The sequence below is a fragment of the Haplochromis burtoni genome, unplaced genomic scaffold, assembly GCF_018398535.1.
Source record: "Haplochromis burtoni strain Fernald_Lab_line unplaced genomic scaffold, NCSU_Asbu1 Contig_4, whole genome shotgun sequence".
In the NCBI taxonomy this organism is placed as follows: Eukaryota; Metazoa; Chordata; class Actinopteri; order Cichliformes; family Cichlidae; genus Haplochromis; species Haplochromis burtoni.
In genome coordinates, this window is record NW_024582365.1 from 5,013,726 (window position 1) to 5,037,577 (window position 23,852).

At 40.3% G+C, this 23,852-nt stretch overlaps 3 protein-coding genes and 1 long non-coding RNA gene across 4 annotated transcripts; 2 read left to right on the forward strand and 2 right to left on the reverse strand.

The window, feature by feature from the left end:
* The first annotated feature begins 659 nt into the window (after positions 1–659).
* LOC121814662 lies at positions 660–22,000 on the forward strand. Its single transcript, XR_006054493.1, has 3 exons — positions 660–670; positions 14,576–14,580; positions 21,341–22,000. It is a non-coding gene; the product is annotated as an uncharacterized LOC121814662 (long non-coding RNA).
* On the reverse strand, positions 6,627–13,189 carry eef1g (eukaryotic translation elongation factor 1 gamma). The gene is made up of 10 exons (XM_005913399.2): positions 13,079–13,189; positions 12,052–12,210; positions 11,721–11,784; positions 11,213–11,355; positions 10,944–11,087; positions 10,692–10,821; positions 10,048–10,264; positions 8,890–9,062; positions 7,762–7,886; positions 6,627–6,980 (listed from the first exon to the last, which is right to left on the reverse strand). Exons 1-10 carry the CDS (start codon positions 13,088–13,090, stop codon positions 6,822–6,824), a joined length of 1,326 nt encoding a protein of 441 aa, XP_005913461.1. The 5' UTR covers positions 13,091–13,189; the 3' UTR covers positions 6,627–6,821.
* On the reverse strand, positions 13,318–17,822 carry polr2g (RNA polymerase II subunit G). The gene is made up of 8 exons (XM_005913402.3): positions 17,660–17,822; positions 17,285–17,394; positions 16,980–17,139; positions 15,512–15,562; positions 15,339–15,404; positions 15,041–15,112; positions 13,839–13,872; positions 13,318–13,656 (listed from the first exon to the last, which is right to left on the reverse strand). The coding sequence occupies exons 1-8, from the start codon at positions 17,669–17,671 to the stop codon at positions 13,643–13,645; spliced, it is 519 nt and encodes a 172-aa protein (XP_005913464.1). The 5' UTR covers positions 17,672–17,822; the 3' UTR covers positions 13,318–13,642.
* Positions 18,048–22,000, forward strand: si:ch211-175m2.5 (uncharacterized protein LOC568697 homolog). The gene is made up of 5 exons (XM_005913400.3): positions 18,048–18,456; positions 18,538–18,711; positions 18,791–18,890; positions 20,338–20,468; positions 20,775–22,000. The coding sequence occupies exons 1-5, from the start codon at positions 18,406–18,408 to the stop codon at positions 21,060–21,062; spliced, it is 744 nt and encodes a 247-aa protein (XP_005913462.1). The 5' UTR covers positions 18,048–18,405; the 3' UTR covers positions 21,063–22,000.
* Positions 22,001–23,852: the final 1,852 nt, after the last annotated feature.

Below are 23,852 nucleotides of genomic sequence, written 5' to 3' on the forward strand. Positions count from 1 at the left end.
TGTAGGCTTTTGAGTAGTGATTGACAAGCCAGATGACTGTTTCTCTTCTTTAAGTCGAGAGGATGTGATGTTGATGTTTTCGAAAATACATTTCTAAATTCAGTTCATTTGAGCACAAAACAGTTTTCCACTTTACCTCAGTCCATTTTGAATGAGCTTTGGCTCAGAGAAGGTGGCAATGTTTTAGGATTGCGTTCAATTATGGCTTCTTCTTTGCATGGCAAAGAGCTTTAGCCTGCATTTGTAGGTGGGATAGTGAAATCTTTGCATAGAAAAAAATAACTTTTGGAAGTATTCTTGAGCCAATTCACTGATTTCCATGACAGAATCATGCCTGCTGCTTAAGGGCACGAGGATCACAGGCATCCAGTACTGATTTTCTGCCTTGCCTTGTGCACAACATTTTCTGCTGATCTTATTGTACTGTCATAAATGAGTTTTTCAAACACTTTATGATTTTTGATAAACATTATTCTGAAATTGTTCCAGACTTAGTGGACAGTTTTTTGCATATTGCTGACCCTCTGCCCATCTTTATTTGGGAGAAATTCTGCCTCTCTAAGGTCATCTCACTGACCTTTTACCGATGAACCTAGATGCAAAAAAATTCCTCCAGCAGTGCCACTTACCTTTTCAGTCTTTTGTTAACCCCAACCCAACTGAAATAGGGGTCATAAATGAGCTAATACTTTTGGTAACGGTAATGGTCTCAGCTTTCTTTGAATTATTGTGGAAAAAAAATATTTGTTTATGAGATTTGACAGTCATTGCATTCTGTTTTTATTTACATTTCACACAGCATCCCAACATTTTAAGAATTGGGGTTGTATTTGAACTTTGGATATACAGCACAAATTTTCATCTTTTAAGTTTTGTCCTTAGCTGTTAAATGTTCCATGGTAGTGGAGCTGCAGACTGGCTACAGATGTATGTGTCTGTCTGTTACTTGATGAGCAGGTAATATGTAATGCATTTACAGGGCTATTGCTGAGGAAACAGATGCCTGCTACTGTTGAAAATGATACTATGAAAGCAGTACTATGAGGAAACAAAAATGTAAGCAGTGAGTGGGAGCTCATGTTAAACTGTCATAAAGCTAAGGGAGCTGTACCTTCATAATAATGCTCTGCAGTTAGCCTTCACACTGTCATTGTCATGGTAAGAACTTTTACATACAAACCATGTACTTGTAAGGGAATATTTGAATACTGGGATGATGCCTGCTGTTACTTCTGTAAGGACAGTGTACATGGCTTATTCTAATGCTTATATTATTTCCAAACATATCTGCAGTTCAACAAGATTAAAATCACTCTACTGTCTTCAACTGTGTTGAGACTGTTCAAGCCAGGGAAGTTTAAATCCTTGTAATAAAAGTAGAATGTAATTCCTCGCCTTTCAAATTGCTTTGCAAGTTGAGTACTGGGTAAAGTCCTGTTTAAAAACCTATTTAACCAATTTAATTAGCACAGATAATTGAATTTCATCTTGTTGGCAAATTAGCGAACCTATGGAATGAAAACTGATCACCCCATCATTAAGAAGTTTCCCCATAACTGAATTAACACATGCATCATTTGTTACGTCAGATGCAATGTATTACCACGTATGCAATTCTGTGCTACGCTAGCCCCAGAGCGCTGTGGGTAAGTAAACTACAAGCTGCAGCTTCTCAAAACAAAGTGGACCTCAAATAATCATTGAGAGCAGAGTGTATCTATGTGGAGATACACTACAAAGAAATCACTGGCAGCTCATGAATGTGCAGTACTCAAGATAAACTATCTTGCAACACACGGGTCACGCTGCCTGTTATTTGCTATCACCATAGTAACTCGTCTATTGGTAATCTTTTTGGAATTCCCCTCAGTTCCTGCTCTCTCGCATGCACACGCTGACTTACAGGGCACACACGAGCACATGCTGATGACTCAGAATGGCAAGCTGTTCCTTTGGTAGAGAAGAGAATGTCAGGAAAAAAGGGGAATAAGAGACAGATCGAGTTGTGGTTTCCACTGCAAGCTATGAGTCACAAACACGAGGGAGTGAGTCAAAAAAAAGAAAAAAATACTATTCTGGGATGGCTACTATAGCAACATAATAAGCAAGGGGGCAGGTACTTGCAGGGATGTTTCCATAGCAATGCCCTGTGTGTGTGTATGGATAAATATCACATGCCCAAAAAGCAGTTTGTTATTTAGTAAGGAACTCTGCCCCACTTTTTTACACAAAGTATTATAACAGTTTTTAAAGAAGATGATTATCCCCCTCCCGTCTTGTCTTTCTATTTCAGCCTGAACAGACCTTTTTGTCTGCACAGAAGAGTCATCTAAACAGCCCGATGCTTGGAACGCCTTCCGCACGTTTGGTCTTGTTGTCACCACCCTACAGCAGGCTTAAAAAGTTCCCGGAAACCTTTTGGTAAATTTATGTTGTTCAAGTGTTGTAATGCATTGCCCCCAGAAAATTAAGCAAGTGATCTGACACATTACTGATGCACACCTTTGTGAATCTGATTAGATTACTGTGATCATTTTCTTCACAGAGTCTCACAGCTATTCACTATCAACTGTTTTCAGCTATTGATCTCTCACTCCACTTCCATCCGTTGTGCAGGCAGATATGATCCCAAGCTGCACATTCCAGTCATAGCTAAAAATGTTGATGCGCTCACTCACATGAGTATAATGTAAACGGCCAGCAAGTCAGTACATGAAGAACAGATGAGTGAAGTGGGGGGTACCCCTCTGCTAATACAAGTCTAAACGGCTTCTTTCTTAACAGAACGTTTTGAACTGAAGTGAGACAACAGTGGTACCTGTTTTTAGTTCTGCAAAAAATACATTTCTAGCAACGCACATTTGTTTTTTCGTGTGAAGATAGCCTAGGGCTATTTTAAACACTGAACGTTGAGTACACACCCAAACCACAACTGTGGATCTATTATGAAAGTAATATTTCCTAATGCACCGTCCTCTAGCCTTGTAGGGTAGCGAACCAACTATAAAGGTTTATTAAAGAGAACACATTTTTATTTACTTTGAATGTTTTTCCAACATGCAATATTTCTGCCTTAGTAGTCATGGCAGTGCATTATTGTAGTTTGGCTTAGTTTGACAACACGCCCCACCTCCAGATTCTGGTAACATGAGACAGAAGCAACTCTGGGGTTTCATGTCCAAAAGTGCAGGGGCTGACTGTTTTCTCTCCATACCTCTCTCTTGACTTGTGTCACGCACTTTCTTCTCTACTTTCACACCGACAAACTCTGTTGCAGGGCAACACAAACTCACCAACAAACAACTTATTAATAATCTCTTCACGGATGACAATAACTGCTTCAACTTAAAGCTGGTACTTGCAGTGGATGTTTCGTGTTATGTTGTCCGGAGTGCTTCGTCACTACTGCCAAAGATCTAATCTTTTCTTTCCCTGCCTCCTTTAGCTATTTCCCCTCAACATACTCACCTTTGACCTCCCTCATTCCATTCTAGGGCTGCGTTTTAGAGCTATAGAGCTGCAGAGAAATGTGCAGCTCGCACACTTTGACTGCACTAAAGCCATGAAAAGACCCTATCACCAAACAGAAGATCTCAAGGTCACATTTCTAATCTAAGAGGATATAATATGATATACAGCATGTATATATGCATGTGTAACTATCTGTAATGTGTTGCAGTCTTTAAACTTCATATTTTCATTCTTGGCCCTGCCTCAAAAATAGAGGACATTTGACTTGAAGTCGCGCTGGGTGCTGACTAAGAATCCATCTTCCTGACCTCATTTTTATTGCTCAAATTTAGTGTGTGTGTGCGTGTGAGTGTGTTAGAGGAATTTAAAACCCAGCAACATACTAGAGTGTAGGGAAACCCCATAAAAGTCTAAGGGTGGGATTATGTGGTGGCTGAGTGTTGCTTCTATCCGCCCAGAGATGTCCCTCCAACTGTGACAAGAGTGATGTGCTCTTGTTTTGGCCAGCTGGCCTGTGACAATAAGCAGAGCTGTAAATATGTCCAGATTTGTGTAAAATAGACACATGTAAGGCCTTTAACGATAACTTAAAGACACAAAATCTACACACTCATAATCCATAGACATGCTTAACCCACACAACAGGAACGTCAGTGGTAGCTTTCCTTTCATGAAAACTGTGTCAGATTGCTTCACCTTGCTGTTCCAAGCCCTCCACTGACTACCTAACCCTTTTCCAGATGTGTCTCGCAACACCAGATGCTCAGCACATGCATACCATGCCCAGAGCTCCTACTGCGAGCTGACAGCCACACAGGGACCTTGTGTGGTGAAACAATACATCAGCTCTCTGTGTTCCTCCCTTACAGGGCTCCTCGCTGATCCAACTGCTTTCAAGAATCCCCACCCCTCCTCATGCGAGCACACAGAAGAGAGAGAAAAAAATGTCCAGAAAACGAGGATCAGTAGAGGAAGGAAAAAGTAGTGAGTGTGTGGCCAAGTGAGAAATAAAGACCAGGGGGAGGAAGGTTGGCAGGACTGGAAGAGAAAATGTTGCTCTTTGGCATAAGACAGCTCATTGTTCTCGTGGCTTGCTTCAGTTTAGTTTTTTAACTCTGAGGCTTCTAAATACAAAGCAGGCACAGCATATTGTGTGGACTTGATGCTGCCTCCATCTGGCAGGAAGCTTGCCTCAAAACGATTAAAACTGCATGGGTTCTGCTCAGAGTCATTTCATATTTGACTTACAAAACAGCTTTGGTAACGCCACTCCTTCAGCAATCAAAGGGTTATCCTTCAGCACTTTTGTAACTGCCGCTGTGGTGCGAGTGAAGTCAAAGTTATTTGCTCAAGTTACAGCCCTCTTCCACCGTGATCCACAGGATGAGTGAGTCATGTGTTCAAGGACTTGGGTGCTTGGCTGTTGTGGGAACATTTCCATTTTCTGATTTCCATGAGACTACAGAACAAACTAAAATGGCTTCCCTGATTCCACACCATGGTGGAAGATGGTTGCACCAAAATGATCTTGAATCATTTTCAGTAGGAAAAAAATCACACATCTGACTCACTCGGAGATGAGAGTCCTCTCCTGTGCATCTCCCATGAGTGTGTGGATGAGTGCGTCAGAAAGAAAGTCCCTGCATCCACCCGAGAAGTTATAAAGTTTAATGCGCAACACTTCAGTGATCAAACCACAGTCAAGCGTACTAAATGTGTCACATGTTAAATCAATATGTGCCTGAATAATCTGCATTCATTACACGGGCTCGTCCAGGTGCCCCGTTTCACCTGCAACCGACAATGCTGCGACAAACAAAGAAACGCCGGGCAGCAGGTGTGGGGAAATTTCAACAACAAATGATCAAGTGTGTTCAACAAACTTTCATATGGTTGGGTGTGTCCGATGAAGACAAAAGCTTTGTGCTCACAGTTCAGCGCCAACAGACAAAATTTATTCAAAGCATCTGCCATTACAAAAGAAAGAGTTTAGCTTGGAGTTGGGCATTCAGGCAGACGTTAAAAAAACAAGTAAATTGATGTACCACACAGGAAACTGTGGATTATGGTTATCCCCGTTTTCTTTTCCTCTTTTTTTTTTTTACTCTAGCAATACCAACTTGCAGAAGTAGGTTCTGAAACATGGTATTTCAGCATTGGACTGGGGTGTGGCTCTCTCTACATTTTTATATCAGCCCTGCACGCAAACTTATCATTGTCAAAAAAACCCAAAAAAAAAACCCCCAAAAACAAACAATGATTTTCCACTTACAGACTACATATTTACATGTGCATTTGGAGCTTTAAACAAGTTAAAGTTTAATGTGAAAATCTGCTCTGAACTTCTAAGTCTTAAAGAATTGTTTTACTTTGGAGTCCATGTGCCTTTTCAACCACTGTCAACTCCAAAACTGAAACACGTTTTATTGATGCTTATCAAGTTTAGTGTTTTGTTTTCATGGCGTAAACATGATAACAAAGCACAGATTTTATGTGAATGGCCCTTGCCCTCGTGTATCCAAGAGGAGTTCCTTATAAAGATTTGTTTCAGTCATCTCCTTAGGGAAGCACAGACTACTTCAAAACAAGAACCCATAGTCTAAGGCAGACAACATTCCCATCTTCTCAAACCACAGAGTTCAGCCCAGCCATTTTCTCTACCAGATGTGCTGTATTCAATAGCCTTCAATGTTAAGTCTTTGCCTGCCCTCTACAGGGACTTGAAGAATCTAGTTTTAAGTTGGCTTACCATTTGTATAGTAAACCCACATATGGTTTGCAAGTTAGAAATTTAAAAACGCCCTATACATGTTCCAAGACAGCTAGACATTAATCCTGATGAGTCACAAAATCAGCTGAAGTGCATCACAAGATGCCTGCTGAGCCCAAGGTTAAGTAACTGGATAAAGACAAAATGCAGTATTTTACTGACCTCTTCTGGTTGAATTTTTCATTGCATGTTTCAAAACCTAACCACTGCCTATTAGCATGTGTGGGCACTGTTGTACCATAGACTGCAAGGTCATTTTCTGTTTTTGGTACCATGATTTGAAGTTAAGAAAACCAAAATATTTCTGTTTGCTTATTCTCAAAACAAAACTTAACAGAAATACATTCAGATTGAATTCACACACAATGGACATCAAAGAAAGAGATAGCATTGAGGGAAATGCTTTATTTCGCACGTCAAACAACCAGAAAACCACTTTGAAGGCCACAGAGAAACTTAATTCTTGTCTTCAAATACTGTCATTCCTGCAGGTAAGTAAGCATGTGTGGCTCAATGTCCATTGGTTTTAAGTGTTGGAGAGCAGAAGCGCAGAGTGCTTTTGTTGACTATCAGTGTCCTCTCACTTGAAGATCTTGCCCTGGTTGAAGGCTTTACCCACATGCTTGAAGTCTCCCTCCCAGGCAAAGTACTCTTTTACCATGGTTTTGCACTCTTCACTGTTTGGATCCAGCTTGCGCCAGTCATATGATTCGTAGTCAATCTGCCAATCTTCAGAGAGCTGGGAAGGAAAGTCACAAATTGAATTCAAGTTAATTACCCTCAGCTTTTAATCCAAAAATATATCATCAACATCACTATCCGATTTTAGATGACACATTCCATCCTACCTATCAAGGCGATAGGTGAACCATAACAGAATGCATTCAAATGCAGACCATGTAGGCTACGGAACACTTTATATGAATGCCAGATCTCAACATTCCTCAAATGTTTTTTTTTTTCCATTTTCACAACAACTGTATACAATAGAGTGGTTTTCCGTGACAACAGCCTAAATACAGCAGTATCAATAATTATAGTTTGAAATTTAAATGTAAGGTTTAGTGTGTGCACATGTCCACTGCACAAAAGCAATGTTTTGCTGCCTAAAATAGACATGACAATCCACAGAGTTCAAAAGTCAGCTTAGGTCAGTAACCAACAAATACCTGCACAACTAAATCTGTCTTTATTCAAGGACAATTGTCTTAAACTGCAATACGGATTGTGGCCACAGCATGAACCAGCCTTTTACTCACTTAACCAGAGATGACTGGGATGAATGTGGTCTTGAGTTTCTCTTCCCCCGTTAGATTAAGACTGCGTGTCATAATGGGACACTGCCTTGCCCAAAAACAGGGGTAATTTAAAAACACTGACTGGAACGTTAATCCTAACAGAGCTGCAATCCATGCACTTCACCTCGACACATGAGGAAATGCCCAAATCAATGTGAGAAACACTGGGGATATTATCAAATCAGAACACTAATCAAAGCACGTTTAAAATCTAATACTTACAGTGAAGGCCAGTTCCTGGCCTCTGAAGACCCAGATGCCAGAGATGCTGCTGTCGTTGTTGGTGCCGAACAAGATGACACTGGCAAAGGCATTCTTTCTGAGTTTGTCCAGGCGCTGGAACATACCTGTGAGGTACAATCAGAGATTTGAGACATTTTGATTTTTATCAACACGTCAAGGACATCTTCTATTTGATCCATATCTAAAGGAACTTCTGTCTCTCTACATGTAGAACAAAAACAAAAAAAAATTGCCTGTGGGGCAATTCTGATCCTGTTTAATGTGACCACAGCATGAACCAGCCTTAAACTCACTTAAAACAGAGATGACTGGGATGAATATGGCTTGCAGTTTCTCTTCCCCTGTCTGATTAAGACTGTGTGTCATGACAGGACACTGCCTTGCCCAATGACAGGGGAATAATTGCTTTTCTCCTAATTGTAGTACAGACCCGTTTCTGAAGTTGATTCAAACATGTCCAAACTCCTTACAAGAACGTCACTGAAGACCTGAAGATGACCAATTTAACATTTGACAAAAAGGTACTTAACACTTATTTTTAAAAAACATATCATGGTTTTAGCAGTGCCAAGCCCGTTTGTCCCAATTTACACATTCTTTGAAAACTGGTGTAATCAGCTTTCCTGAAAAACTGCAGGATTAAATTCTAACCCAGAATCAGTCCAAATGATTTAAATGAGACTAAAACCTAAATCTACACCAGGACTGAGAAAACCAGCAGTACCCACTGCAGTCAACAAGAACACAAGTTAAGATGCATTTAAAATGATCTGTCCTGTGTAGCAAGTCCCAGCACTGTCTCCTCTAATCCCCTCTTTAAGGCTACATGAGAGCCGTCTTAGAAGTCTACAGACTTTCAGAAAAATTCCCATATGCACAGAACTGCCTCTGATCCCAACTTGTTCCTGGGCCATAGGAGCAAACCTAAACAGATGGAGGAAATTCATGCCAGCACATGAAGTAGCAAAGAAAGATGTAAGACCAGGGAAGAAAATAAAGCTTTTTCTGCGTTTGCTTTCCAACCAATAAACAACCATAATAATAAAGTAACTTTAGATACTAATGAGACCAAAGGTGTTTTATAAAATGGCTGCTGCTGAGTCTCACCTGTGATAAGGTTGCAGCTCTTGAAGGTAAGTGTGAGCTCCTCGGGATATTTGTACTGGCTGTGCCAGATTGAGTAGCCCTCACGGTCAAAGTGCTCCCAGAAGTGGGGAATGGCTACGGTCAAGGTGTCCTCGTTGGAATACTTTCTCTTGAACTCATCCATAACAAATGCGCTAAAATGAAAAAAGGAAATGTCACGAGTTATGTGATCTGTGTACATGCAAGGTGAAGAGAACAAGGTGCAGAAATTAGATTGAGATCACTGGAAAAAAATTAATTAATGTAGGAACAGTTACTGAATGCCTACAACCATTTTGTGGGTCCTACAGGACTATAAAAGGACGTTTAAAGCCAGGATTTGCCACTGACAATAACCCGAGCTTATAAATACCCACATGACTCCACCATCTTTACTTCAAAGAGAATCTTTAAATACCATAAAGCCTTGATTATATTCTGTTGCAGACATGGACAGCTGGAGACGACGTGACCAAGTAGTCGTTCCTTTTATACTTCTCCAAGTCCACTGCCTGGGGTATACAAGTAGTTTGCAAATTGTAATGTAAATTTCTCTGCAGACAAGTCTGCACAGTCACCCCCCCCCACCCCCAAAAAAAAAAAAAAATTAATCAGACCTAAGCCAGCTGACACACAGATATACAGTCAACCTTGAAGGGCAACTATGCATCTCAAAGTTACATTCCGTTTGTGGCCACAGCATGAACCAGCCTTTTACTCACTGAATTCAGAGATGACTGGGATGAATGTGGTCTTGATTTTATTTTCCCCTGTTAGATTAAGACTTGGTGCCATTAAATGGGCACAGTCTTGCCAAATGATAGGGGACCATCTTTCCACAGAGTCGAGAGCATAGGAATGTCAAAACTCAACATGTGAAACCACATAACGAGTTTTAGATGATCAACATGCCAAAGACTGCTACAGATGCACAATAGAGAAATAGGCCTTCACCAACTGATTAACACTCTTAAAGGCAGAGAAGCATTTAGGGAAAACTACTGGGGTAAAGGGTCACACCCAACACTTGCAGATTGACTCCACATTATAGATTTTTAATTACCATACAAGGTGTGAGCTTACAGCAAAACAAATTCTGAATGATGAAATGTATACACAAAAGAAAAAAGATCTCTCTACCTCTTTGGCAGGTGTGCAAAGGGGTCCTTGGTTTTAGGCTCTGCAGCCAAAACAGCATCACAGTCATCCATTTCCTCTTCAGGATCAGGCTTCTTCTCTTCCTTTTTCTCTTCCTTCTTCTTCTCTTTCTTCTCCTGGGGCTTGCCAGCCTCCTTTCCTCCCTTCTCTTTCTTGGAAGGAGTCTCTTTCTTGGGCTGCATCTCAGCAAATTTCTTGGCTGGAGGAACAAAACAGTGAAAGTCATGTTCCGTCTTTGGTTTTGTATCTGTTGGAAAGGAGCCTGCCCTCAAATCATTTGCCCAACAATGGCTGATTTTAGCTGTGTTAGTATTGGCGTGAATTAAATCAGATATGCAAACTTTATTTTTTTTCTTAACTTCAAATAGCCTCAAAGACAATGCTGGAGGGGGGGGAGGGGGGTCAGTGTGAAGTATGGCCCGACTCCATTGTGCACCTTAAACTTGGCAGCACGATTGGGTGTAATACTAGATTCTTAAATTGGGTTCTACTCTGAATGCAGCTTTTCCAACTATCATTTAAACAACAATGGTGTGGAGTTTTGCTTTTAAACATTTCAGACACTTAGGCTACGAGTTCATACTGTCTAATATGTATGCCTTCTGATCTAACTGCTAATGACTCACCGTCAAACTGGGCCATCTTTTCACACAGCTTGACCTCTCCCAGGACAGCCTTGAACTGTGGCTGGTTGACACAGGTGACAAACCAGCGGGTCACATTGGGATAGGGCTGACGGAAAGAAGGCTCCAGGACCTACAGGGAACAGTGAGGTGTTAATGGCTTCTGGTGCAACTTCCTCCCCAAATTTCACTACAGAGATGAAGTATTGCCGTTAGGCTCCAAGGTACCGCAAGGTGCAGCCGTCTGTGACAAACCTGTTTGTAGAGCCAGAGCATGGAGCAGGCCACGGTGATGTCTGCAAGGGTGACCCTCTCTCCCACAAGGAAGGTACGGGTGTTCAGGTGTTGGTTCAGCACAGCAAGGAACTTTTTCACATCCTCCTTGGCCTGCTCGGTGGCCTGGACAGTGGAAGAAAAAGAAAGAAAAATGACTGTAAATCTTATTCTCCAGTACCAAGGTGCAACAACAGGGTGCAGTCCTCTAGGAAGCCATTGTTTCAACTAAGAAACACTGAGCTATATACCTGCTTGTTGAACTGCATGATTCCCAGAGTGGGGAAGACCCATGCGCTGGCAGGAGGGATGATCTCTGAGTCAGCGAAGCTCACCCACTGCAGCACTTGGGCTGCCGCCTGAGGAGTGGAACCGCGTAGGGTATCATTGCTCACTACGCACACAAGATTTTAAAAAGGAAAGTTGCTGTTATGGTTTCACAGTCGTTCTGATTTTTAAAAAAAATTATAGTACAACTTCAGCATTTTAAGATTTTCTTAATTATCATACATTGTGCACATCAATGAAATGATACACTAGAGGTAAAACTGTATAGATATAACTAGTAATGTGGTCTGACCCATCTATATGATGATAAACCCTTGAGTCAAGAAATGTCCTGTGAATTTAAATGTTTTGCTGATTGAGTGCTGTATCCCATCACAAATTCTAGACCGAATTAACTGCATCCCTGAGCAATTTTCTAAAACAAGAGTGTAGAATTCAAGCCACTTAATTATTATTAAATGTGAGACTTACAGTAGTGAGCAATGGCATTACTCTCAAACAGACAGAAGCCGTCATCTCCCTGGTAGGCAGGTACCTACAAATGACACAACTACTCATTTGAACACATTCAATGTGGTTTTAAGTCAGAGAACAAAGCGGTGCATGTGCAGATCTGTTAGCTACGAAACATAAAAGGGTGTGTTGTCAAACTGGTTAAATCCCAGCTCATAAGTTGCATTTGACAAATAACGAGTCAACCTTATTCGTGTGGGAAGGAAAAAAAGAGAGGCTCTAAAAGCAAAGCAAAAATGCATATTTAAGGGAATTGATACATTGAATTGATTAAGCCAGCTGTACTTACCTTGCCCAGAGGGAAGTTGTTGAGGAAGGCAGGAGTACGGTTCGTCTGCCCGAAGGTGAAGGCAGGGGCACTCGTGGCAACTTTGAGGCGAGCACCACTGTACTGGGCTGCAATCTGGGCCTTAAAGGCCCGCCAGTTCTCTGGGTACGTGTACAGAGTCTGAAAGGACAGAAGACAACTGTTTTTAAAAGCAAACTGCATATATATATATGCACCACACCTTTTCAAGCTGGATGTCTAACCATTTGATTGGCTTATGAATGACTTTCAGGAAATAGCCTGGTGTTTTACTAATGTATATACTGAGTCCTGAACAGGCTTCTGTCGGTTTTCTAATTCTACTTAAGGCATGTAAACTTGGATAAAATTGGTAAGCAATCTATCAAACCCGTTAAGAGGCAGCATTTAATTTGTTTTATGGTCACAAATAAAAGGATCCCATCCAAATTAAAAGGGTGGACCAATTAAAATCTGTCTGATTAGGCTATGGAGCATGATGAAGCTGAAATACATGCTGACTTGCACGGAATACCGCATTTCTGTTAATCAGTTATCTAAAATAAATAATTTTCACGTGGCTTAAAACGCTCTCTTGACAAATAAGCTGTTCCTTAACACCGAGTCGCTTAACTTCGGAGAATAAATTTAAATATACGGCAGAATTGAGACTAAATAAACAACTGTAGCGATACCCTCAGGTAAAAAAAAAAAGAGGGAAAAAAAGCGTATGATGTGAGGAGGAGGTTTTCAAAGTGATGAATAGGTAAGGTAACGTGGCACAACCCTGAGCTAAGAGAGCGGAGTCTTCCACTTACAATGCATCGTTAGCAACAGCTAACCTGTGTTAGGAGGAATACTGAATGGTATTGTTTACAAATATCCCCTATAAAAGCTAGAAAACACTCAGAAAGCAATGTCTGTGTGAAAAGCTACTCAGTAAGAGGGCAGATGCATCTGATTTTTAGCGGATTGCAGCAGGAAACCTAAAAGTAAGCACTATAGCTGGCCATCTCTCCATCTTACTCACCCCTGCCGCCATCTTCAGGACGAGAGAAAGAAAGAACGACGGCGCGCTTCACTGACGTATTTACGGCCAAATGACGTGCGCGTTCTTGAAATATCCGCGTTCACAATTCTTCTGAACGGCATGGATAAAGCTGCCTGGTCACATTTCAAAACATCCAAACATGACTTAAAAACTTAGTACCTTCACAAATAGCATTTGTAGCTAACACAGGGAGATAAACATACACTGACACAAGGATGTAAGAACAAATTAAATATTTTATTACAGCAAAAGCAAAAAATATGTAGGAATGATGAGCATTCAAAATAACAAACACTACTAATATGGATACTTCTATTCGTTAGCAATTTTTAAGTAAAATTGTTAACACTCTTACAACATTTCCATTAAAAAAAAAAGTAGGCTGTACAGCATAATAACATGATGTGCCTATAGGGCTTGGCCCCCATCTCTATACCAGAACAGAAGAAAAATAGTAATTTGTCTGTCTTAATAGTAATTAAGACAGACAAACTGAGATACAACGCAATAAAGTCCCACTGTTTCTTGCTCCTCAGAAGAAAATCAGCTCACAAGACCTGAAACAAAATACAGATGGTAAGTTTAAAAAACAAACAAAAACAAAAAAAAACATACACCATTATTTTTGTTTGTTCTTGTTGATTTTATGTGCAAATAATCATAACCAAACTAAACCAACAACAACAAAAAAAGCAGATCTATGACCCATCTGACAATGTACTGTGGTCTAATAACTTACCCAGATAATCATCCATGAGAGATCCAATGGCAAACTGAAAAACAAGCAAAACTTTGTTTTAATATAGTTTTAAGTATAAAAGATTGATGAAGGCACAATGGCATCCCACATTGATTTGTTGAGCTGAGATTTTTCACTGTTACCGTCTTGGCGTCTGTAAACTGGATGTGACAAGTGATCTGACTGTTGAACCATACACTTTAATAAGTATGCCCTGAACAAAGACAGTTGTAGCGCACTGGCAGTTTGCAGACAGCACATCGACTGGCAAAGAATGTCTGCTGTTGATGGGGACAGAGTAAAAAGTGGGTGGTGCAACCCGTCTATGGGCAACTCTTGCCTGCGATGTTGATCAGCCAGTTGGACCAAATTAACATACGAGAGGAAGTGAAACAGAGTTCTAGAGACAATGAAAAAGTGTCCACTGCAGCTACAGTCTGTACTTTTAATGCTGTACTTTTTAATCTTTGACATTTTGAGGGGTTTTTTCCACACTTCTCCTATTCGTGGAGAACTCTGTGGTCGCTCTCTTCCCCATTTTGGCCCACTTGTCAACCAATCGGCATTCAACCAACACACAGCGTTATCCACATCCTGCAACATGCAGTTGGTATGCTTGTCTGTAATGAAATACATACACAAAAAGGCGCAATAGTGCCATCAACTACACACTACACTGGCCCTGATAAACCAGGTGTGATTTTTGTAACCTGGCACACGTGGCATAGCCTGTGCAGCCCAGGTTGAAGACACAAGGGTAAAAGCAGGTCAGTCCTTACCACCATTTTAATAATATATTAGTGCAGGAGTTCAGAGATTCCCCAATTACAGAGAGGAAGATGCTGGAAGAGTTGGAAAAAAGCAAAACTTTCTGGAGAAAACTCAGCGATCGCTTTGCTTTGTGTTTCGATTTTTCCCCGTTTCCACACCAGCACTGATGTTGAGGTGAGACATATAATTCAGGAGAAGAGCCACAACCCAGTCATAAACTATGAGTTGGTTGTGGCACAATCAATCCTGTGACCAAAACTAGGTGTAAGGCACTTCTGCACTGCCTTAACTTTTCAGAGCCTGTAACTATGAACATCTTTTATATTTATAGGAAATTAACTCCTACTTAAGTTTATATGAAGTACTTAACTAAAGAAGAGTAACAAACTTGGGGTGAAGTAGTTTTTCAAAAAATAAGAACAAACACTTACAATGTCATTCTTATCCACTCTGGTTCCCACAATCTTCAGCCGGATCTCATCATCTTGCTGGATTACAATGTCCTTAAAAATAAGAGGAAGGAACATCCTTAAATGCAAAACTGACACTTGTGTTTTAACCTTTATCTTCACTATAATGTGAACACATGTCTGAAAACTTTTTTTTAAACACATAATAATGATAACTTTAACTTTATTTTAAAAGCCAATAAAGGCAAAGAAGAGAAATGTATTTTAATACATGTTTCTGTAACACAATTATTGTTTCAACTTAACAATGAAACAATACCTCATCAACTGTCTTATAACAGGGTGGATTAGAATTGGGGTCAAAGTCCATTTCTATGGGGATCGACTGCAAAAGAAATGTATCATGAGATTGAATTACAAACAACATAAATACTGCAAAGTGCACTAAATGACAACTAATTAAACACAATTGTAAATATCTTGCTGACTCACGTGGCGAGAGATGAAGCAGGACATGGGACCTATTTCTGTGAACAATCCGACCTGTAAGAATTACAGACATATTTAGAAACATTTCAAAAGGAAGTGTAAAAAGTAAAGTGTGCATGTTAGTCCCCGTAGGGAAATAGTTCCTCTGCATTTAACCCATTCACCCAGTGAAGCAGTGGGCAGCCACCAATGCAGCGCCCGGGGAGCAGTGTGTAGGGACGGTACCTTGCTCAGGGGTACCTCAGGGTAGCCGTTCAGTGGAGTCGAACCACCGACCTTCCGATCATGGGGCCACCACTCTACCTACTGAGCTATCCCTGCCCTAGGAAGACAGAACACTATTCTTTTCCAGCAATTCATGACTTCCTTCTTAAAACTGGACACATTTAGTTTAACAGTTTGGCTGTTAAAATGATTCAGAAAATTCAGAAGTACAATTTTTTTTATATTTCTACATCTTATAGGATGGATGGAATACACGGTGTAAAAAAGTAACTTTTCGTGCCACTATTGCATTTGCAATGTTTTACATCGCTGTGGAGGAATTTTGGCCCAATTCTCTTTCCGGAATTATTTTGAATTTAGCCACATTAGAGGGTTTTCAATCATGAATGGCCTGTTTAAGGTGATGCCAAAGCATATCAATCTGATTTAAGTCCAGACTTTCACTATGCCACTCCAAAACTTTCATTTTAGTTTTTTAACCATCCAGAGGTGTACTTGTTTTGACTCATTGTCCTACTGCATAACCCAAGTCACAGAGAGCCTCAATGCACAGACAGCTGAATGCATTTTTCCATTTGTAGTTAAACGCTCTCACTGTTGTTCAGTGGAGTCCCAAAACCTTAGAAATGGCTTTGTAACCCTTCCCAGACTGACATGTGTCAATGACTTTGTTTCTCATCTGTTCTTGAGTTTCTTTAGTGTGTTGCTTTTTGAGATCTTTTAGCCTACATCACTTTGTCAGACCAGTCCTACTTCAATTCAATTCAGTTGATTTTATATATCTAGTGCCACAGTTGCCTCAAGGCACTTTATATTGTAAGGTAAAAAAAACAAACAAACATAGAAATCCCAACAAGTTATATGAGTTCTTGAGTCAACAGATTTGACAGTGATCAGCCCTGGGTGTGGATAGTGAAACTGAACTCAACTTTCCAAAAAAAAAAATTTTAATTCCAAAATGATTAGTCATATTTAATATATGATTTAAAATGTAGCAGGAATTATTTTCCACACAGGGCACATGGATAGCCCCCCCCCCTTAATAAAGGAATTCATTTAAAACTGCATTTTGTATTTAGTCAAGTTAAATATTAACCCTCTCTCTGATACAATTTTTTTTTGATTATCAAAAATGCAAAAGAAAACAAACAAACAAAAAAAAAACTAAGAAATCAGAGAGGGGGCAAATACTTTCCTACAGCATGGTATGAAAACTGTGTTTTAAGACTCTAAACCTGCCCCTCACCTTGTTAACCTGAGTGACCACTGCATCCACAACTTCTCCTTTAAACGGACGGAAGACAATGGCCTTGTATTTGACTGGATAGAGGACAAAACCTCTGCCTGGTTGGATTACGCCAGCACCGATGTTGTCAATGGTGGTAACGGCAATGACGAAGCCATGCCTGCAAGACAGAATTAAACAAATTATTAAAATTGCAAAACAACCTCCATCTGTGACCCAGTTTTCCAGAAGCCACTGGGCAAATTTCAGCTTCTTTTTAGCCTTTGTTTTAAACTATTTTTAAGTCAAACACAAGAGTCACTCACTTGCCAGTGCAGGTCCCCTCGACCTCTGTGAAGAGCTTCTGCTTCACGGTGTTCAGCAGATTCGGACCAAAATATCTCGGATGTAGTAAGATTTCGTGCTCCAAAGAAATCTGTGAAAACAAGGCTTTTGTAAATTAGCTTGCCGTGGACAACGTCACTGCTCAAGCTATTCTGCTGCCGTTCAAAAAAAAGAGAAAAAACACTTGCAGCATCTCCACACGACTATAAAAGCGCAACAGTGATAACAGCTTTTAAGGGTATATGATAAAGTTTTACAAAGCTACAGTAGCTACAAGCACGCCAGCCAAACTCGTATCAACGACAGAACCAGACTGCTGTTAGCGATTATATACAGAGAGCAATACAAATACTTACATGGTAAAACATTTCGGTCTGTTTACGTTTAGTCCCAACTCAAAAATCGTTTTATTATATTTTCTAAAAGATGTTTTTCGTGTATTGAATGAAAACCAGCCGCTCGTTTGTGCTTAACAAAGTCACTTCCGAGTCAGAGGTCGATGTTGGGAAGTTGTTGCCCTCAGTTCTGTCTCTCAGGAGCGTATCGCTTTTCTTCTCTAATTTTGATAGACACGAAAGTTAAATGTAATAATCACAAGTTAAGTTAAACAATAAATATAATAACAATTTAAATATTTTATCTGCCTTATCTACGCATCGCTTAATTAACTATTTAAACGACCCACAGCAATCAGGCTAACCTTTTCAATCCAGTCACAGACTGACCCCTGTCGGTGAGGAGGACTAGTGCGTGAGGGTGTGGACGTGCAGCAGGCGTGCCTCCATACTGGGTTTTGATTGGTTTGTTTTCCACGAGACTGTTAACGTCGGGGATATAAACGAAGCAAAAACGAGATATTTTGCTAACACGATAGCTGATTAATGGTAAATACTGCTTCAGTTATTGTGTAATGTGACGCACTGTGAAGTCGACTTAAAGCTGGATAGGTAAATATCCCTGCTTAACTTAGCGACATTAGCTCTAACTTTGTGCCTCTTAAGGATTAGTCTGACTTCCTTGAAAACCATTCCGCCTGGATACAGCAGTAGCTGACTGACGATCAGATTAATCTCACACCAGCCTCCAGTTTCTGCTGACTGACATGGCGAGTAACCTCGTCTCGAAGCTGTTCCGCCCTCATCTGACACAGCTTGTAAGTTGTTCCACACTTTTCCACTTTGTAGAAAGTGCACTTTATGGGTGGTTTTACGTGACTGCGCTGTCCTCCCTGCAGGTGTCTCTCCGTTCAGGTTGCTTGTTACGGGGGAAGGGGGAGGTGGCAGCAGCGATGTGTACCAGATGTTCCTCCAGTGGCTCTCCACCAGAGAAAATCAGCCGATACCCAATTCCTTACAAGAAAGATCTGCCGTATGATATAGTGGAGCTTATGGAAGAAGTGGAATCAAAGGTTTACATATGAGGCGTTCAAGGTCTTTAAGTCTGCTGAACTTGATTCTGCTCCCCATTAAACCTGTGTTTCCTTACAGGGAGGATTTTTGCCCAATGTCTTCAAAGTTCTGTCTCACAGACCAGCAGAGTTCAGAGCCTTCTTTGCATACTACAACGAACTGATGAACAAGGACACAGGTGTGCTTGTGTGCTGTATGTCTTTTTTCTAGCAGCAGGTGCGTTTTTTTTTGTCTGAGATTCAATGGAATTGACAAACTCTGGGAAACGTTAGGCCCCAGAAGGTGCGCACACACTTCAGTAATGGCCCCACTCTTCCCACTGAGAAACACAAAACCCAGACTGACATGAACCATGGTGACACAACTTGCTTTTTTTAGTAGTTTCAGTAGGGATGAGAAAGTCTTTGGAGTTTATTGTCGTGTGTGTGTGTGTGTGACTGTGTGTATGTGTGTGACAGACAGTACAGTGGTGTGGTGGTTAGCACTGTCGCCTCACAGCAGGGAGGTCCAGGGCCTTTCTGTGTGGCGTTTGGATGTTCTCTCTGGGCACTCGGGCTTCAAAGACACCCTTTAGTGAGGTTAGGTTAATTGGTGAGTCTAAATTGGCCAAAGTGTGGATGGATGGATGTTAGATTTGGATGTTGAATTGTTCCTTTCAGAAAAGCATTTCTAAAATTCAAAACCTGCATCCCTTGCAAAACTACACATGTAAATCCTGTCACATTCCAGGATATCTATAGCACTCTGGGTTCAATGAATCCATAAGCCATTATTTGTCTGTGTGCACCAGCCTTGCTTTTTAAAAGTAAGGAGAGCTGCAGATTTGGTATGTATTTTTAGCAGCTACCTTTAAGAAGAATGCATCATATTGCCTAGTATGAATGAATACTAGGCAATACGTAAAATGAGCTCTTTTCATACTTGCGTGCACTGCGGGGGATTGATGATGAAATCACAACTGCAATATATTTGTGGAGTATTCCTGTAACAGGGGTTGTTTTGTTTTTCTTGACTTAAAATTCAGTGGTGTTTATTTTCATTTCAGATCATTTTGGTAATGTGTAACCTGTGAGTCACTGTTTGTCCAAAACAAATGTGTTCAGTAGCTTAGAAATGGGACAGCGCCAGCAAATTATCTTTCACAGAAAGTAAAAAATTCTCTTTTTAATGAGAAGCCTTCAAGATGGGACGTAAACTTCATGCAATGTGGGAAATGGCTCGTTCCAGCACTAATATTAACAATCGCTGCCATTTGCACTAGTTGGCCATTTTGTTGCTACAATGTAAATTAACTTTTCCGGGTGTAGGTATATTTGTATTAGCCTTTTGTCTGCAAGTCTGTACATCTAAAATAAAATCTGTCCTGAACAATGCACCACAGCTTGAGAGTCTAGCAGATTGGCTTTAATTCTAAACAGAGTTGAGATTGCGCCTAAGATTGTTCAGGTGTACTGATTTATTGGTAAAACTTTAGCTAGATCAGGTTCACTTCAGTCTTTTAGTACAGGACAGGATTGTGATTTGAACAGGTTTGTGAGAAGTGTTTGCACCTTTTCCTTAAATGCAGTAAATGTAATTTTGACTCAGTATTTTTCCAATGGTTATAAATGTCAATTGTTTTGCAGGTAGATTAACCAAGGCAGACCGTGAGCTGATTGTAGTGGCAACCAGTATCTACAACAGGTGTCTGTACTGTGTGGTATCCCACGGTGCTCTGCATCGCATCTACTCAAAGAACCCCACACTTTGTGATCAGGTATAATGTTAAATCCGGTAATTATAACAAAGGTGTTTTAACCCCTTAGCAGTCCTACAAATTTTGCCTATAAGGGTTAGCAGTCGGACGTACCGTGGGCGGTACGTCCGACTGCTAAGGGGTTAAGGTATTTTGTATATACACTCATTATGTGATGTGCAAAATTAAAACTAGGCTGTCTGTCACATCTTTTTTACTTTCTAATACAGATGCTGTTTGCATGTGACCTTCCTGTTTGGTTTTTCTTAATTGCCATAAATCAGCAAAACGCACTTGTAGGTCTAATTGGTGCTCTGTTTTCTCCAGGTCATTGTGAACTATGAAAATGCTGACCTGGCCCCTCGGGAGCGTGCCATGCTGGACTTTGCCATGGCTGTGTGTCGCTGCGACACCATCACAGAGCAGCACTTTAAATCTCTGGAGGAAGCGGGCTTTGACCGCGAGGACGCCTGGGACATAGCCGCCATTGCTGCTTTCTTTGCCATGTCTAACAGGCTCGCCCATCTCACAGACATGAGGCCAAACCTGGAATTTTTTAACCTGGGCCGCATACCACGGGACAAGAGCAAGGACAAGGCGGGCGATGGCAACTGAGAAAGGGAGATGTTACAGATTGTCTTAGGTCAAATGCTGTATGTGATGTTAAACTGTTCATGGTGAAGGAAATTCTCTTATATTGTATCAACATATGACTGTTGATATTTGAAGTGTGGTTTAATGAGGTGTGATAGCCTGTTCTACAGGTGTACACGCTAAAGGCAAATAAATTGACACTGAAATTAGTCTGAAGGTCAGGAGTGTAGACTTGATTTAAGTAGCTTGACTGAGCCTGTTTGTTTAGTTTTTTGTTGTGCCAAAATCAAGTTGTGCAGGCATCTAAATGGGGCTTGTAGGAATAGTTATGTTAAGATTTATTCCGATTCGCTCATGACTCACTAAGTTGTGGTTAATAGAGAGGTTAAGAAGTAGCCCTTTGTTTTGTTTTGTTTTTCTGCAGTTAACACATCTCTTATCTTTGAATCTGACCAGTGTGTAAAGTGAGAAAGCTTATTTGGCTCAGGCCTTAATAGCCTCCACTGCCATGTAATTGTTTTTTGCAATGTACACGAAAAGCATACCAGGATACACGAAGACATGCATTTCTGAAGTATTGGGTAACTTTGAACCAATTTCGAGTCCCTTCCTATGGCAAAAAATGTCATGAAACTGACTTTTCTGTATGTTACTGACCTTGTTTTAAAGTTTAAATGGAAAATTGCATTTCCTCAGTTGCACACTGTCTGTGGGATGAAGTTCTTGATTTTATGTGAGCTTGTATTTTCAATAATTTCTGTGTACAAGTGAAAGATGGGGCTTTACTTGCAGATGTCTCTCCTTTGTCGCTGTCAACAGAAATTACATAGTCTTGGAAAAGTGCTTCCTATCACCACCAGATGGCGCTGCATTCATGAACCTATTGGAATTTACACTGTCTTCTATATGTAACCTCTGACTCATTAATAATTCCATATGTGAAAAATGGGCAAATAAAACCTACAAAGAAGAGCTTTAGATAAAGCTTAAAAAATGTTGCTGAAAATTATCTCCAAGTTGTTGTTTTTTTTTTGTTGTGTTTTTAAATGCTGCAATCATGCTATCATTTTTCCTGGTGTAACTCTTATCTGTTGGCGTGTCTCACTTCTGTATAGTACCCAGCATTTCCTCTGAAAGTTGATCACTTTTGATAGCAGAAAGTAAAGTCAAACATGCATCACCTGAAGATTTGCTTTTTTTCCCCCCCTCTCCTCATGCACTAAAAACTTCCCTGCTCACTAGACTATTTAGGTGATATTCACACCAGGGGACATGAGATTGTGTGTGTGTGTGTGTGAAGCTTACAGGAAAGAATTACATATATAGTTTCTGTATCATAAACACCCTGAAAGTTAACCAGAGCAGATCCTTATTGTAGCATAATGGGATTATGTATATACACATTTAAATTTAATCCCTGTGCCAGAAGATGATGTGTCATTAAACCATTTGAAACAGAATCACCTGATGTTAGCAAAGGTCATTTCACAGATAGTTTTGTCCTTGTGTCTGTCCTGGGAGACCTATTGATTTGATAAAGTGTCATATGGCTCATGTGCTATTACAGGTTCACATTAAGCACCAACCTTTATGACCCCCATGTGTCCTATGACTGTTAAAATGAGAAAACAGTCTCTTGACAAGACAAGTAATGTGAGGCTGCCCTGGACCATTCATGTTGTAACTAGAATAGAATAAGATACGATTTTAAATGTGCGCTTTGTTGAGCTTGAGCACATAAAGATAAGAAAAGCCTTCAAAATGAAAGCTTTAACCATTTCCTGTTGTAGTCTGTACTTTGGTGGAGGAATCAAGGTTTTATATGGCAGCTGTATGGGGAGTCTGCAGGCCTGCCACAGTGTCTTTATTCTCCAGAGGGAGATAAAACAAAGCACGACACACATATCAAATGGGGTATGATAAAGAGCAGAAGGAAAAAGAAAATTGAGGTTGGGGGTTATGTGGAAACAAAGGTGGAAAAAAGCAAAGTAGAAAACATTTATGAAACATAACTTAGATGTTTCCAGACGGGGTCCAAAGGGTCCAGATTTACAGCATGAGGCACTCGAGACCACTTAGGCAATTACATAAATGCAGACAAACTGTGAATCAAACAGATATTAGACATTGCATTGATCATAATTTGCACAGTAAGGTTTTCTTGGTGGGAAATTGTATCTCTCCACTTACTTTAGGCATATTTGATAAATTCTTCAATATATTCCCATATTGAAACCAAATAATGTGAAATTATTTTCCCGTGCTGACAGATTCCTCTTATTCATTTGTCATTTTTTCATTTCATGTTAATCTGTCAACCTTTTGAGAACAATCTCCAGATTTTACTGCGTTATTACTGCGTCATCCAACATGGCGAGTGGAAAGATGAGAGGGGAAGTTATGGAAGAAGTTGCTTCTCATCTTTTATTCCTCCACTGGGTGTTCAGGCAGACTTGTCTGCTTTTATTTAACACAACTTTCAATGTTGTCAGACAGCTTCTCCAATGTTTCGCACTTCTTGGAGAAAAGGAAGAAAAGGGGCGAAAAAATATAAAGTAGGACAAATTAATTGAATATTTAAATAGATTTTCTTTTGCATCCAAATTGTGTATTCAGCATTTGCTTTTTTTGTTGCTGTGGTCTTGTTACGCTGCTCTGGTACTCTGTGTGCAGTTCACTTGTAAATTCAAACTCCAAGGCAGCTCAAAACCTTTCTGTCCTGTCTTCAACGCTCTAAAACTGAGGATAGGAATGAGGTTTACGCTTTTCCTTTAAGCGAGATGCTATATCTCTACATAAGGGACACATTTG